The sequence below is a fragment of the Spermophilus citellus genome (assembly GCF_964194105.1).
Source record: "Spermophilus citellus genome assembly, chromosome: 6".
In the NCBI taxonomy this organism is placed as follows: domain Eukaryota; kingdom Metazoa; phylum Chordata; class Mammalia; order Rodentia; family Sciuridae; genus Spermophilus; species Spermophilus citellus.
In genome coordinates this window covers 94,266,044-94,283,017 of record NC_138187.1, presented here as the reverse complement: position 1 = coordinate 94,283,017, position 16,974 = coordinate 94,266,044, and the positions used below count along the sequence as shown (strand labels likewise).

The following is a 16,974-nucleotide window of genomic DNA, read 5'->3' as shown; positions in this document are numbered from 1 at the left end:
GGCCAATGCTGGATGGGCATTCCATGCTTAGCTGAGGTGAGGCTGTCACCTGGTCGCATCTGCAGCTGCTTTCACAACTTGTCACACTCAGCTGCTGCCTGAATTCTCTGCTTTGCATCTGAGCTGCAGGGTTCTGACACTCGTTAATAGAGCAGAGTAACACTTCATTTAACTGCCATCTTCGGGGAGTGAGATGTTCCGCATAACTGAGTTCTCCAGTAATCCCCCAAGAACCAAAACTTAAAAAAAAAAAAAAGACTTTAACTCTTCTAAGCTCTGTGTATGTTGGTGTGTGCAAAGAAAGGAGAATATGGATGCTTTCAGGAATCTTGTGTATGTTGTTATATTGTTTGCCAACACTAAATGTTCCCCAAAGACTGTACATTAAGTTTTGTGTTTGCTTTGTGTTTTGTTTTTGTTTTGGCTTCTCTAGAAGTCAGTTGTTGAATTTAGACCCTAATTTCATGTTAGGGTCTAATGGTGTTTCTCTGTTGATCTTTAATTTTTCTAAGTAATTGCTCTTTGTATTTTTTATATTTATTTTTTTAGTTTTAGGTGGACATAATATCTTTATTTTATTTTTATGTGGTTCTGAGGATCAAACCCAGTGCCTCATGCATGCTAGGCGAGCACTCTACCACTGAGCCACAACCCCAGCCTGCTTTTGGTATTTTTAAGGTGATATAAAAATAAAAATTAACCCTGAATAAAAGCCTAAAGAACGTTCTTATAAAGAAAGAACACGAGTGTATGCAAATTAGGAATTTCCTTATATATTCTGCAAGGTCATATTGCAAGATAATCCAAGAGCATACGTTTGTAAACATCAATGTATAAGCCCCTGCACATGCATGTAGTTATAAAAAGTGGTATGTGTCCTTAACTAGCCTTGACTTTGGGGAGGACAACACCAGCACATGAAACAGAGCAAATAAAGAAAATACAGAGTTCAGTGCTGTGTTTCTTAGTCTAGAGAACACAGAACTTAGTTGAGCGCTTTAGTTAGAGTGCATAGAGCTGGTGCTGTGTGATTTAGTTCAGAGAACACAGAGCTTAGCTGAGTGTGGTTACTTAGACTAGAGAACACAGAGCTGAGTCTTGTGTTACATAGTCCGGAAAACATGGAGCTTAGCTGAGTGCTGCCTTAGAGTAGAGAGCACAGAGTTGAGTGCTATGTTACTTAGTACAGGCACCAGAGTTTGGCATTTCTTTGGTGAGCACTTCCTTTCATATAATGGTCAAGAGGTTTTTATTGTGTCCACAGTTTCAGTGGACACAACCATACAACCTTGTTTTTAGGCATCCACAATAGCAAGTATAAACAATTTCATAAAGACAACTTAACTTGGTTAACAACAAAAAAGATTTTTTCAAAATGGTGTTTGTATGATTTGAAAAAGAAGGCATCATATGTTGTAGGGTGTTAATTAGAATTCTAGTTTTTCCAGTAACAATTGCTGAAGGAGACTTACAAAATGAACCCGTTGAGTCCCAGGTTTTTAATTCTACATAGGATGGTGAGTTAAGGTACTGTTTTTGCACCAATGCCTTTTATAATAAGTGAGTTGGTTTAATATATATCACATCTAGCTGGGCCCGGTGGCACATGCCTGTAATCCCAGCAGCTCAGGAGGCTGAGGCAGGAGGATTTCGAGGTCAAAGCCAGCCTCAGCAAAAGCAAGGCACTAAGCAACTGAATGAGACCCTGTCTCTAAATAAAATACAAAATAGAACTGGGGATGTGGCTCAGTGGTCCAGTGCCCCTGAGTTCCGTCCCTGGTACCAAAAAAAAAAAAAAAAAAAAAAAAAAAAAGAAAAGAAAAAAACCCCAAAACTATGTATAGTTTTTTTTTTTTTTTTTTTTTTTTTTTTTTAGAGAGAGTGAGAGAGGAGAGAGAGAGAGAGAGAGAGAGAATTTTTTAATATTTATTTATTTTTTTTTAGTTCTCGGCGGACACAACATCTTTGTTGGTATGTGGTGCTGAGGATCGAACCCGGGCTGCACGCATGCCAGGCGAGCGCGCTACCGCTTGAGCCACATCCCCAGCCCATGTATAGTTTTTTTAATAGATGTGATATGTAACTATATATAATCTCACATCTAGTGTACACCTATAGTTTCTTAAGGAAAAACATTTTTTTTGATGAATATGTTATGATCATGAGTTGCCATTTAAAAAGAATAAATCAAAAATATTAATTCCTCCTGGCATGTGATGGGCAAGCATAGTCAGTGAGGTAAGAGGAGCTGAGCAGCCTAGGGAAGGAGGGGAATCCAGAGGTCAGCTGTCACCCTGAGCCGTTAGGTCCCATCAGTGCGGCTGCATCATGGGAGGGTCTCATACAGCTTTCCTAGTGGCAAGATGGGAACAGTGGCCCCTGCCAAGTTACTCCTGGGCAGGCATTGCCTTCTGGAGGAGGCTTGCTTCAGAGGGGCCTAGAGAAAAGGGTCCAGGAGATTCTTTTTCAGATAGGGAGGTGTGGGGAGGATTCAGTGGAGGTGAGTGCTTGGTGTTGGGAGAGAAGAGAGGAGATAGTCATCCTGACCATTGACCTTGGTCAAAGGACAGAGAGAGGTAGGGGAGATATTTGTGCAGGTGATGGTGGATGTAAATCTCTGCTGCCTGCAGTGTTTTGTTTTTATTTTTCTGGAGGTTGGAAGTGTCCTCAGGTGAAAGATGAAAGAGCAGATGTCATGTAGGCATTGAGAACTGTGGGCAGCATGGGACCTGGTACAGGCCTGGAGCTCAGAGCAAGGCTGTGGGCAGCTTTGCAGGGGCAAGTGTGGAGTATGCAGAGTTGGCTAAGCTAGGTCCATATTTTCCCAAGCGACTCAAATGAAACGGAGCAGTCCTGAGGACACTGACAACATTTGCTGGGTGTGACTGTGGTGATTGTCTACAACTATTAAGTTGACCTTGGAATCTGATCTAAATATGGGCCAGGCTCAGGAACTTTTTGGTTAAGAATACAGTGGTACCATGACTCCCTTTCCCTTCCTGGTAGTGCTGGTGGGCACCTGTCTAATGCAGAAGATGACAGAGAAGAAAGTTGGCAGAATTTAGAGGGTTGATTGACCTTGATGAATCGTATGTTACAATAGTTTAGAAGGAGTATATTGGCCACCACTTGATGAACTTAAGCAGTAAAAACCATTTTCCCATCCAGTCAAACCCTCCACCATTACTATAACAATCTGAAGCTGATGGTTTGTGAATGGAGGTGTATTTCTTTTTCCAGGTTGAGGGGTAGTTTTTCTGGTAGTTTTTGTTAGCAGTCTGATTTTCTGTGGGGTCTGAAGCACATTGGGGCCACTGACCTACCTGTGACCTCCCCAGAGTAGTAAAGTACAGAGGTCTTTTGATTGTTCTATATAACTGTACTCCTCAAATGTCTAGTCCCAGATGGCCAGACATATACAAAGCATGATTTCTATACATCCTAGGAGAAAAGCAGTAAGCTGTCCCTTGGGTGACTCGAAGAAAATGCCTTATGTTGGAAGACTGTGATAACAACTTATTCTGAACCTTTAGGTGACATTTAACTTTCACTCTGCCTGCTTCACCTAAATGTGGAAACTATGGGTGCCTTCTGGTGCCAATCTACTATTCCCTTCTTATCCTCCTTCAGTGAATAGCAGAATCAGGTATATCCTGCTTTAATAAACAGTGTTCCTTAGCACAGTTTTCTCAGTAGCATCTGTTTCTCTGTCAGTGGGGGTTTAGTTATGGCTTATTTATCATGTTCACACAGAAGTATATATGTAACTGTACACAATACATATCATGACAGGCATTCTCATGGTGGACAGAGTTTATTCCCTGCTTGGTTCTCAAGCTGTGAGGCCTCTTGGACACATGCTATCCAGTGTTGGACAAGTAGAGTTGCCCCATTTTCAAGTTTGAGAAACATTTCAGGTCAATGTCTTTATTTTGCTAATGAAGAAATCACCTTTCCCAGACCCTGGGACAAGTCACCGTCTAGAGACAAGGGCCCTAACCCTTACTCTCTGTTCTGTGTGATGTCACTTATTGGCTAGTTGATTAAAAACAGGATGAACATTGCTGTCTTCTTTGCTGTAATAGAGGGCTCATTGGCAGCAATTTTACCATCTTCTCTGATGCATGTTTTCTAACAGAAGGGACCAGTCCCACAGTAGGTGCTTAGTAAATATTTGTTGAGCAAACAGTTCTGTAGGACAGATTTATCATTGATTTAGATTAGGAATTTCTTATTTTTCCTGAGAAAGAAGAATTAGAGAGTGTTGTAACCAAGTGAGGATATTGAGGTAGTGCCACACATTAGGTGAATTCATTATTTTTCCAGGGAACAGTTTAATTTTAAATTTATGTTTGACCTTTCCTTTGATTGTGTTTTTTTTTTTTTCTCAGCATCTTTTTTTTTTTTTCTTTTCCCCTAAGAGGAGTTAACCACCAAGGAATATTCATAAAGGTATTTCATTTGGACATGACTTCAATAGTTAGGCATCTGGATTCTTAACATACAGGTGTTGTGTGGGTTCTTTCAACTCTGATAAGCATATGTGACAGAAAAGGAACCAAGATTCTAGGAATGTCTGCTTAGTGAGGCTGTCTGGCTACTTCAGGGTGAGGACTTGTTTTGTCTGTTGGATGTTTGGTTTTATATAAGTTTGGAAAAGGATAGTGAGGAAAGAATTTGGCAGTCTGAGTACTGTGAAATAAGGATTGCAGTTGTGCCTCGTTCTTCCTTGCATTGTGCAGTGCTCTGTGCAGGTGCTTTAGCTGGCTCTGGGTTGGCCCATGGGAGCACGTTTTGGTTTCCAGTTCCACACAGTGCTGTTTGAAGGTCAGCATCTACTGGAGGAGCTAGGTGTGGTACCTGCACTTGTATTTCAGTACTGGAATATATTTGTAACAGTTGACTGGCCAAAGTGATAATGTCCCAATGATATCTTCATAGGTAGTCTTTTTAAAGATGATGTCTGTGTACCTTGAACGACAGGTCTGTGCCTCAAGGAAAGGCTCATATGCTTGTTTCTAGTTAGGGAGTGCTTGCTCTCTATGAACACACTGGTCTGCTCTTTAGTTATCAAAAGATTATTTTGTAGGAATATACATCTAAAAAATAAGAAATGGAAATTCTATAGTCAATTTTTGACATGCCAGAAAAACACTGCATTAGCATTTCATGGTCCAGCATTTTCCACATCATATATTTTTTTCGTAGCTGTGAAATTTCGGCAGATTGTTATGCAAAGCAGTTTTGTGTCTCTGTGTGACTAGGAAGACAGCTGTTAGTCCTAATGAGGAGTGCTAGCATTACAGTATTTCCATTGATTGAGACCCACGGAGGGAGCAGAATGTTCCAGATCGGGCAGTGGTGTGTGGTGAGAAGGTACCATACTGTCGGCTGGAAGTACATGCTCTGCTGCTTTCCACGACAAGATAAATGAGTTTTGCTGGAGTTTGGCAGAGTCTGAAGCTTTTCCAGTGAGCAGTTGTAGCTCACCAGCCTCCCTGTGGGACCCATGGTCTAAGGGTGCTTTTAAAACTACTGCCTCTGTGCCAATTTTTTTATTCTTTTGATGTCCCTACAATACCTGTCAAGATTGTGATTTATTTAAAACCTAATGTCTTTTAACATTTCATTAACATAAGGTTAGATGATCTTTTGTTGAGGCTTCCCCCCCATTGATTTAGCAGAGTGTTAGCTGAAATTTAACTTGGCCCAAGCCTCCTGAAGACTGTAAGTCCAAAGAGAAGTCAGTGGGCATCTTTACCTTCCTCTTCTCAAACGTCTACTAGTAGTTGGAACTCTTGAAACCTTACTGTAACCTTTGCATTCAAGGAACAGTAAGACCTAATTTATAGTCATGTCCATACATTGTTGTTTTTTTAAATAAAGAATTCAGATGGGTTCATTTTTAAAGATTTACTGTCTCTGCCCACTTCTCCCTTTGTTGTTTATTGCTGTGTGCAGGATGGTATTTTCATTTATGTCCCTGTACATGCAGTACAGTGGGTTTGCTGGTTGTCACATGTGGGGAGGTGGTGCATGATGGTACTTGCTGAATGGAGGCAGGGAGGCTGCCAAGCCCTGCAGAGCACAGGAGGCCCCACCAGAGAAGGCTCTCACCCAGTGTCAGTTCCAAGATGGGGAATTAGCAAATTCAGGCTGTAGAATGTGTGCTGTGACAAAGACTGTCTGGAGAAGACAGATAGTCTGTGAAAATGTCATCACCATCATATTTTTCTGATTGTGTTCATGGGGCTCAGCGTTATGTCGTAGTTTGTTTTCAGGCATTGCTGAGACTCCTGGATTCCTAGTAGCTACTTTGATGGATTTTTAAAAACCTTGTATTAATGCAGCAGAGCTTAATTAGAACTTTACTTATGTCCATAATCTTATGTCTGAAATTAAGAGGGTTTTCATGAATAGGGCATAGTGACTGGATAGTGTTCATATTATCAGGTGTCTGAATAGAACACACTATCACATCTCAACAGTAGAGCTTCAGTGACAGGAACAACTGGCATTTATATTGGACTTATTAAGTTCTAAGCAGTTGATAGATGTAAATTCAGGATGTAGAAATCAAGCTTTTACCCATGCAAATTAATGATTTGTGAAGATAAGAGGACATCTTGTTTCATGGATAGGTAAAAATTTATACACTTGTTCTAGATGCTTCGGTGAGTACTGAAATGTGTTTTAAGGCTTTGTGCAGAGTGAGTGACCCCAGTTAGTGGTAAAGCTAAGGCCTGTGTCTCTGTGAGAAGCTCTTGCCCCCACATCTTTGTGTCTACGGATTCTGGCCTGAAATTGGGCAGTATCTTCTGGGGTGGATGAGTCCTGGGGTGATTTATTATTAACATATTGAATAAAATGGACACCTGGCACTGCACTAGGCAAGAAGCAAGTCCTTTTGAGACCTGTTGAAGAGATGCATGGTAAAAATGGGAACTCATCTGCTTATAATGAAAATGATCCAGTATGCCTTTTCAGTGTTCTTCCATTACAGCGGATCATGTTTTCACGCATAAGCAAATTATCTTGGTCCAAAGTTGACTGGAAAAGTAAGATTTTTATCATATTTTCTTATTGATCTTTGCCAGTGAGCAGAGAGATGATTGAATTTTCAGCCTTTCTTCTTCAAATGCTATTATATTATTTTAGTCCTTAACTATTTTCTAACCGGTGAGGGTGACTTTCCTTTGAGAGGAAGGTTAACATTACTGGTTAGCATCACTGATTGAGACAGCCTCAGCCAGTAGAGAGACACAGTTTACTTTGAAGATTTTGATTGAGTTTCTTCAAAGATGCGATCAGATTTTTGAAATGTTCTGTTTAATCCATGTTTTTCTAGTAACTTCTCTTTGTTCCATTGCTTTGATATGGTAGAATAAACTGTATTTTTCTATTATACTAAGGAAAAAATATGTAAGTTACGTAGCACACTTATGGGGAGAGTTAGGAGCAGGTTATAGAGTAGAATACCATTGTAAGCCTGCATGTCTCTGTTCTTTTCTCTGCCCCTCTTGCCATCTCTAGAAGGAGGGCTGTGTGTTTATTGTATTGTGTGGGAAGATGTGCATCCTGTATCTATTCTACTGAGGGTCTGATCCTCTACCCTTTACTTGTAGTACTGTAACCTCTGCCGTGTTCACTGTGGGAGACAACGTTGTTTCAGGCAGCGATGACCGTACAGTGAAAGTCTGGGATTTAAAAAACATGAGATCTCCAATTGCAACTATTCGCACAGACTCTGCCATTAACAGGTAAGGATTGATTGTAATTTAATGCCTTATTTACATAGATTTAGGATTTAGTTGATATGGCCTTGGGAAAAATGATTTTGATAGCTGGGAAAATGTATTTTATTGATCCTTTAATGCAAATTCATAAATTCCATATGAACTTAACTTTCTTAGCATGAAGTCAGATTGATATAATAAGATTTATAATAATAAGAATGGGTCATTTATGACCAGATGTTGTAGGGCTTTTGTTTACTTACTAAAAGAGAAGGGAGTTAATCTTGGTTTTGGGTGGGTTTCTGTCTACTGTGGATTACAGTGTGCCTGTGTTGTGCATATGTGTATGGGGTCTGTGTATAGTCTTGCAGCTATGTGTAAGTACCTTGGTCTCTATTCTAATGCCATAGGTAGGTAGTGCCTGTGGTTTGCTAATCTAGTTTGTCTGAAATGTGAATAATGTGCAATATCCTACTACATCATTATGTGTAAATTCAAAAATTTATGTTTTAACTATTTTAACACAATTCTTTTTTTTTTTTCTCTGTCTCTTCTTTTGCAGGATCAATGTATGTGTTGGCCAAAAAATCATAGCCCTCCCCCATGACAACCGACAAGTGCGATTGTTTGATATGTCAGGAGTGCGACTAGCACGGCTTCCCCGGAGCAGTCGACAGGTAACAGTTAAGATGTTTATGAATCACATTAGAGGAGAACATGGAATTTCACACCTTAAACCATTATTGTCTAGCAGTAGAACTACAATGGGAACCACATATATAATTTTAAATTTTCTAATAGTCACATTAAAGAAAGGAGAGAAAAAAGATAAGTTAACATATTTTCGTTAATCAATTATACCCTAAATAATATAATTGCAACATGCAATCATTGTTAAAACATTAGAGCTGTTTTACATTTGTGTTTTCTTACTAAGTTTTTGGATGCTAAATTTTATTGGAAGTACGCAATCTGTTTCAAGTTTATAAAATTTGAAGTTGAAAAAATAGTCAGCATACTCAAGTTGTTCTAAACCTACTTTAGTGTTTCCCATTACCCTGAGTTTAAATTTTCAGGTTTAATATTAGACAAGATCAAATGTTCAGTTCATTGGTTTTGGTAACCACATCTGGCAAGCTCATCAGCATGCATTAGTGGTTGCCATATTGAAAGGCACAGTCTTATATATTTTTCAGTTGAATTTGTACAGAATGGAAATGTTTGAAATGATAAGTAGTTACTGTAGTCAGGCAGGAGCAATGTTAGTTATCTACTGCAGGAGCTTTTTGAGATGGGATCCCTACCTCTACCTCTAAGTAGAAAAACTCCTTTCACTGGCAGGTTGTCATGAGAAGAAGAAATCCCATTTTAAATGTTACTTTCTTATAAATTAAGGGATTGCTCTTCACTGATTTCAGATGTGCATAGGGGAATGAGATGGGTGGTATCAAAACACCTCCATAGTTGTTTGCAGTGCATGGTATAAGTCAAGATTTTGTGATACTAGCTCAGCCCAATGAAATCAGAATATTCTAAAGCAACACCTAGGAGCCTGCATTTAGATAATAACCTGGTTGGTTCTAGGTTCTTTGAAGTTGGGGCCTAAGTCTTAGCTGTGGATAACTTTGGTTAGTGCCTCTTGAATAGTTGGTATGTAGCAGAAATAAGTGTTAATAAATAAAAACTCCCTGGCTTGTGAAGGCAGCATTTATTCAAGCTTTTGTGTTTAATTGAGCCCCCACAACACAATCACTGTTTTGTTTTCTTTTGATCTTTTCTGAAGGTCATTGTGATATCTGTGTGAGGAAAAAGCCAGTTGGTTCTGTTTAAGAATTCATTCCTTGAATGACGGGAATGTGTCTCAGTGTCAGAGTACTTGTGTAGGGTGTGCAAGGCCCTGGGTTCAATCTGCAGTGCTGCAAAAAGAAATAAACAAACCATCTGTTCCTCAGTCCCACCAGTCCACGTGCCTGTGCTTGTGTGTGCACTCATCTCTGAGCGTTGCTGCCAGTTTGTACAGCATTCCCCATTGTTGCTGCCTTTTGGCTGCTCCTTATTGTTGGTACCAGTCTCATTTCATTCTAAAATCTCACAGAACAGTTCTTAAGCCCCAGAACATCTCTGCACTAGAGGTGCACTTTGAAAACTACAGTCTTAAGAGTGATTATGGAGATTGTGAAGTGGGAATTTGCCACTAATATAACAACACCATTTCTGTTAGTGACATGCAGTTTCTGAAAACTAACTGTCCTTACTGCAACTCAGTCATACTCCCCTTTCCCAGTGGAATATCAGTGTACTATTTGACAGTAATTATTGAGCTTTTTATTCTTCGAGTGTGCATCATAGAAAAATTCTTCATGAAATTAAAGTAACTAACAAAAAGTAATTAACAAACGCTTCTAAACTCCCCAACTCCTCAGGAAGCTGAATTGCTTGTCCAGGGTAATGTTGTCACTTGCTAACCACATGATTTCAGTGTCTCTACAATGAACACTTTGCATTTATCTTCAAATAGTTCTTGTTTAAAGGCTTGGTTTCTTGCCAGTTAACAGGTTTTTTTTGGGGGGGGGGGTTATTAACAAAGAAATAATAGAAGATAGCTATTGAAACCCTTTGCTATATGGTCTTTTTTCCCCACGCCTTTTTTTTTGGGGGGGGGGTGGACTATTTTATTTCTCTCTTCAATGTGAATGTTTTGCAGAGGAATATTTTGTACCATTGAGTGTTTCTTCTACTTAATCTCTTATAGTTTTACTTAATAGTAATTTTTGTATTTTATTGATGATATAATAATAACAATTAGAGCTATCATGTTAATTTAGAAAGTATGCATGATTCCTAAGGTATTGCTTTCAGACATTCTCATATTGGGCATTATCTCAAGTATTTGCATCTATATACATATTCACTAAATTATTAAGTATTTTGCAGTAATTTCCCCAATATTCCAGTATTTAATTGGAATTCCTGAAGATGGTAGGAATCTCCCTGAAAGGCCATTTATTTGTCTTTATTTGTCACTAAGTGTATTTTTCTAGCTTCTTTATTATCTGAATCAATTATTTGTTAAAATGGTAGGTACTTGAAGTAATTTCACTTAACACATACACACATACACATAAGCCTCCTTTATTCATTTAAAAATTTCAAGTTGATCATTTGATTATTTATTTGTTCTGACTATAATCTTTTATTTTCTTAAAGTATCATAAAGTGTTTCTGATGTGAGTCTCACTTCCTTCATTCATCATGGCTTTACCAGTCTGTCACTTGAAAGCTTCTTGCCAATGTGAAAAATTTTTTCTTACTTGGGCTAATCCTGTGAGCTATCCCCTCCTCCATCTTTTTTTTTTTTTTTTTGGTACCAGGATTGAACCCATGGGGGCTTAACTACTGAGCTACATCCTCCAGATGTGTTTTTTATATTTTATTTAGAGAGGGGTCTTGCTAAGTTGCTTAGGGCCTCATTAAGTTGCTGAGCTGGCTTTGAACTTGTGATCCTCCTATCTTAGCCTCCCGAGTTGCTGAGATTTCAGGCGTGTGCCACTGCACTCAGCTCCTTGTTTTGTTACAATAATTTTGAGTGGTGTAGTTGTGAATTTGGATGAATTGTATGCATCTTGTTTCAAGAATAACACACTGACTTTGGTTTGTTAATAGGGCCACAGAAGAATGGTATGCTGCTCAGCATGGAGTGAAGACCACCCCACTTGCAACCTGTTCACCTGTGGGTTTGATAGGCAAGCCATCGGTTGGAACATCAACATTCCTGCATTGTTACAAGAAAAATAAGGTCAACTTATTAGTTTGGTGGTTTGCCATGGACCTTTGATTCATGCAGGCTTTTCTGCATATTAATCAGCCATTTTTGTGAGAGTTTCACCCTGAGAAGGGTGCTTTGTATATGTTCTTTTCACATTGTGCCCAGCTTGCATGAAATGTACAGAAAAATGTGTGATCATATTTTTTATTTTTGTCTCGTGTGTATATATTGGTATCCTCTGGTCAGTAGAAGTGAAGCTCACCTCCCATGCAGTACATAAAATGCTTGTAAGTTGTTGACATTTGACAGATGAACAGTAGGGCATTACATTTGTGTGAATTAAATGTGAACCTATGTACTTAGTGTGAGGCATAATCAGTCTGTTACATTTTCTGGAATAATTATACATATCTACCTTGTACTGGGAGGAGTACAGAGCTGCATTTGCATTGGCTAATGAGTGGCGGGAATGATCAAAGATGGCATATCTACTTCTGTGTGAAGTTTTGGCATGTCCTATTGTGTAATTCAATTTTAATTTTTATTACAGTTCTGTAAAAATAGCCTGGATTTGCAACATTCAGAGAGTTTCTTTTGAAAAGAAAAAGTTTCTGCTCTTTTTATAGAAAATCATTTTAATCGCCTGAGGTCTCATACTAGCAAATTCTAAAATATAATGATTCTAATCACTGATTTTAGATATTAAGCAAAATTTAAAGCACTTTAGTTTATAGCTGTAGTTATAAACAGTTTTTAGAAGTTTCAAATGACTTATCCATTGAATGTGACTTGACCTTTATAAGAAGGCCCTGCTACCTGAAAACAGAATCTTATTTATTTTCTACATCATTGATTTGCATATATCTAAATGGGTTCACTTCCTTGGTGGTATTTGAGAGCCAACAATGCAAATAAATGAGTACTACCTCAAAAATAAATATTTGGAAAACTTTGGAGTCTTAATGTTGCCTAGCTAAAGCACTTTTTGATTCATAGCTGGAATACTGAATTAAATTTAGAAGGCAAGAAAGACAATCCTACCAAATGTATCCTGAAGGTAAAAGGTTCTTCAGTTAGGCTAATAGGATGATAACCATAACAAATAGTTCAAAGGTAACAAGATGCTTTTGTCTTGAGTAGCTGGGATACCTCTCAGTGCCAATCCTACTACTGCACGAGTGAGCCTGTTATCCTTGCCTTCTTAAAAATTACTGTTCATCTGATATTTGTTAAGTTTATGTTTCTTATTGAGTTACAGTTTTGATAAAGAGACATCTCAGTTACTGCCCCTCACATTTTTAATCCTTTACATACAGCCCTTTGGAGGCTAATCACTTGGAGAGGCACAGGAAGATAGTATTTAAAACTCTCCTGGAGATAGTTCTCTCCCCCAATTTCTTGTGTTTCCCCCTGTTTTGTGGTAATGTAGGAGGACACCTGAGCTGGCAATGGATAGATAGCCATTTGGCAAGGTATAGTACATAGGATGCTCAGGTGTCCTTTGGTGGAGCTTACTAACAGTGAGGAACACCTCATTGTTGGCACCTTTTACTTGGGTCCTACAGGAGCTGATCTTAGGAACTTCATAGCTGAATCATTTAGAGTAATTATGAAATGACTAACAGCCAGGAAGGAATGACCCAAGAATAACCAATAATTAAGGGACAAACTACAAACGTTTTAGAATGATTTGAGTTTTTAAGCCGAACTGTTTAAAGTCCAACATGTTCTGATCACAAGTCTGACCACAGTGTTTTTGAGAACTGAAGTCAGGCTGGTCATTGTGGTTGGTTAGAATTTCAAGTTCAACCTTGTGCTATCCTGAGTGTATTCTGCTTGATGGAGTACTGCAACAAAATATTCACTGTGGCCTAATTTTACCTTACAGTGAGAGATCCCCTCTCACATCTGCTTATGCAAGGGCATTGATGAGCTGCACAGGCTGTGTTCTTGGGTTTCTTATATTTTAGTTTGAAAATCTAGATGTCTAAGAATGATAGTTAGAAACCATGAAAAATGTACACAAATAACTAAATCAAATTTAAGATGCAGTCTTTGCTAGACGAAAAAGATTTGAAGCTTTTAAAAATATATATGTATAATGTCCACCTAGTTCTATGGAGACTAGTGACCTTCACTGCCAATAGCTGCTCACCTCTTGTTAACTGGAGGAACCAGCCTCTAACACCAGAAATGAGGCTCCTCACTCATTTTCATGAGGGCAGAAGACCCTAATGGTGCTTGAGCAGAGTTCTCAGGAGCAGGATGTGACTTACTGTTAACTACTGTGTCATCTTCTAACGTGATCTCATCCTACTGCTGCTGTGGCCACAAGTGTTATTTTCAAGGAGTTGGGGGTGGTTAATATGTGCGTGTGTGTGCGCGTGCTCATGTGGCTGAAATTAAGTTGTGTTATCAGCCACATGGGATCTCATTTGAAATAGTGTTTGGAAATAGGAACACTATTATGTGCTGACGTGTCCAGGATTTCATTTAATAATGGAAGGAAAATATGTGTGTTGATACAAAAAATCACAAGAGATTTGTTGTTGGATAAAGCAACATTCTTTTTCTCAATCACTGCACATCAGTTTCTGTAGAGTCAAAAGTTTGTACATATTTTGGAATCTGAAGATTATGTAAATCATTTGTTACTTAAGTCTGTGAAAACAAGTTTCTTTGGAGGAAAAAGTATGCATCTGTAAGTGTTCTGTGGAATCATTTATTTTTATTGTATCAATGTAATTGTTTTTAAATGTTCAGTGTCTACATTGCAATATGAAATTCATTAAAACATCCATGTTCCATAATTACTATTATACAGTTTTTTTTATTTGGGAGTCTCTTTACTATTTTTACTTTTTTCATGTTTTCCTTTGTGAAATATCATTATTATTAATTATATAAAAATTACAGTTGCCTAGCATTTAAGCAAGTTATTTGTAATATTGCCCATTTGAAAAATTTTTAGATTTAAAAACCCAATTGAGTTATGTTTCCTATCCATTTCTTATTAAATGATGCATAATTATGCTTGTTTGTTCCCATTACCACCCCAAACTCTTCTGGAAAGATTAACAGTGTGACCTAATATAAGTTTTAGGTGACATTTCTCAGAGTATCAAAATGCTTTTATTGTTCATATTACAGTAAGCTTGTGTGAGAGTTAAAATTGCAGTTTCAGAAAGTTGGACACCATTTTGGAAGAATGCAAATCAGGATTTGGTCATGTTTACTTGTACATTGTTATATTCTAATTCAAGTGAATGAGGCATTGTGGATGTTATAGAAACCTCAGAAGGTGTTGAAGTACGACTAGATATTTCTTGCTTGTTAGTGGGTTCTGGGTTTTTTTTCTTATTGGCAGATTTCACTGCCTAAATCACATAGGCAAAAGTGAGAAATTTCTCCCGTTTAACTTCTTTTTTATTCCTCACATAGCATGTGATTCTCCAAGTTTCATTTACACTTTCAGTTAAAAATTCATGTTATATTAATATAAGGAATAAAACAGAGAAGACTTGTATTGCTATAATTTCATCAAAATGCTGCAAAAACATTTCTCCCTTACTATCCATAAATTTTGTTTTCTAATGATTTTGTATTTTTAAAAAAATATTTTAAAAATTGTAAACATTTTATTTATTATGTGCAACAAGTGATATATAGTCCGTATTATGGTAAGAAAAAGCTGAAAGTGAACACAGATGAAATTTGTAATTTTAAATTAATTTGTTAAAATACCTTTTGAATTAAGCAGCATGTGGTCAAAATGAAAACAGACTCAGCAGATCATTGGAGTTGTAAGAACTTGTGTGAAAGACGTGATAAACTTTGGGGGAGGATCCATTTACGATTTGTGAGCTGAGATTGAGAATCATGAGGGAGCTGCATTATATAGTTTGGTGAAGGAAATGACAGTTAAACAGAAGCCTAAAACTTGTTGGGTGTATGCAGGGAATAATAAGAATAATTCCAGGCAAAGGGAAAGCTGCATACAAAAATGGTGAGAGAACTTAGCATGTTGCAGGTACTGAAATAAAAGTGCAGCCAGAGCATAGTATGAAGGGTGGAGGGTCCAGAATGAGGCTGGGGTGATGGACAGGCACCATCTCATTCAGAGGCCTTGGGGAAGAGGGTGGATTTTATTCTGTGTGAACTGTACAAGGTGAAGATCAGATATGGAGGCCATGGAGGCATCCAGGTGAAAGCTTTGGCTATTCTGGGTCTTTTATTCTTCCAAATGAATTTTAGGACTTTTCTCTAGTTCTGTGAAGAATGTCATTGGTATTTTGATGGGAACTGCCTTGAATCTGTATTTTGCTCTTGGTAATATGGACATTTTGACAATAGTAATTCTGCCTATCAATCAGTGAACGTGGAAGATCTTTCCATCTTGTGTCTTCTTCAGTTTCTTTCTGCAGTGTTCTATATATAGTTTTTCATTGTAGAGGTCCTTGCCTTGGTTTGATTTATTGTTTTATTTGTTTATTATTTTTTGAGGCTATCAGGAATGGGATTGTTTTCCTGATTTTTTTAATCAGTTTCATTTTTGGTGTCTAGGTAAAACTATTGATTTTTGTAGGTTGATTTTGTAACCTTTTATTTTTCTGAATTAGTTTATTAGTTCCAGTGGTCTTCTGGTGGAATGTTTTGGATCTTGTAAGTACAGGATCATATCATCTGCCAACAGTGGTAATTTGACTTTTCCTTTCCTATTCTTATCACTTTAATTTCCTTCTCTTGCCTAATTGCTCTGGCTAGAATTTTTAGTACAGTTCTGAATAGGACTGGTGAGAGCAGATATTCTTGTCTTGTTCTGGATTTTAAAGGAAATGCTTTCAGTTTTTCCCCACTCACTCTGATGTTGGTTTGGGGTTTGTCATATATAGCCATTATGATATTGCGGTAAGTTCCTTCTATCTCTAGTTTCTTCAGTGTTTTTGTCATGAATGGGTGCTGAATTTTGTCAAAGCCTTTCTCAGCATCTGTTGAGATGACTGTAATTTTTGTCCTTAATTGTACTTATGTGGTGAAGTATATTTATGATTTGCACATATCAAACTGTCTTTGCAACCCTGGAATAAAATCAATATGGTTATGATATACAGTCATCTTAATATGTTGAATACAATTTGCTAGTATTACAGATTTTTTGCATCTAAGTTCATGAGGGATATTGGTCTCTAGTTTTCTTTCCTTGATATGTCCTTATCAGGCTTTGGTCTGAAAGTGATTCTGGCTTCATAGAATGAATCTGGAAATATTCCATCCCTTTATATTTCATGGAATAATTTGAGGAGCATTGGCATTAGTTTTCCTTTAGGGTCTGGTAGAATTGAACTGAGAATCCATCTGGTCATAGGCTTTTCTTTGTCGGAAGACTTTTTATTACTGCTTCTATCTCATTGTTAGTTTTTAGTCTATATAGATTTTCTATGTTCTCTTGATTCAATTTTAGCAGGTCATGTG

General features: G+C 37.8%; 1 protein-coding gene across 3 annotated transcripts in view; it reads left to right on the top strand.

The window, feature by feature from the left end:
* The window catches only part of WDR37 (WD repeat domain 37), a 70,276-nt gene extending 55,970 nt beyond the window's left edge, over positions 1 to 14,306 (top strand). For all 3 annotated transcript variants that reach the window (XM_081299641.1, XM_081299640.1, XM_081299639.1), the window contains 3 exons: positions 7,626 to 7,760; positions 8,299 to 8,413; positions 11,400 to 14,306. In XM_081299641.1, coding sequence (XP_081155767.1) covers positions 7,626 to 7,760; positions 8,299 to 8,413; positions 11,400 to 11,531 — 382 coding nt within the window. In that variant the 3' untranslated portion in view covers positions 11,532 to 14,306. The remainder of the gene's footprint in view (positions 1 to 7,625; positions 7,761 to 8,298; positions 8,414 to 11,399) is intronic.
* The last annotated feature ends 2,668 nt before the right edge of the window (positions 14,307 to 16,974 follow it).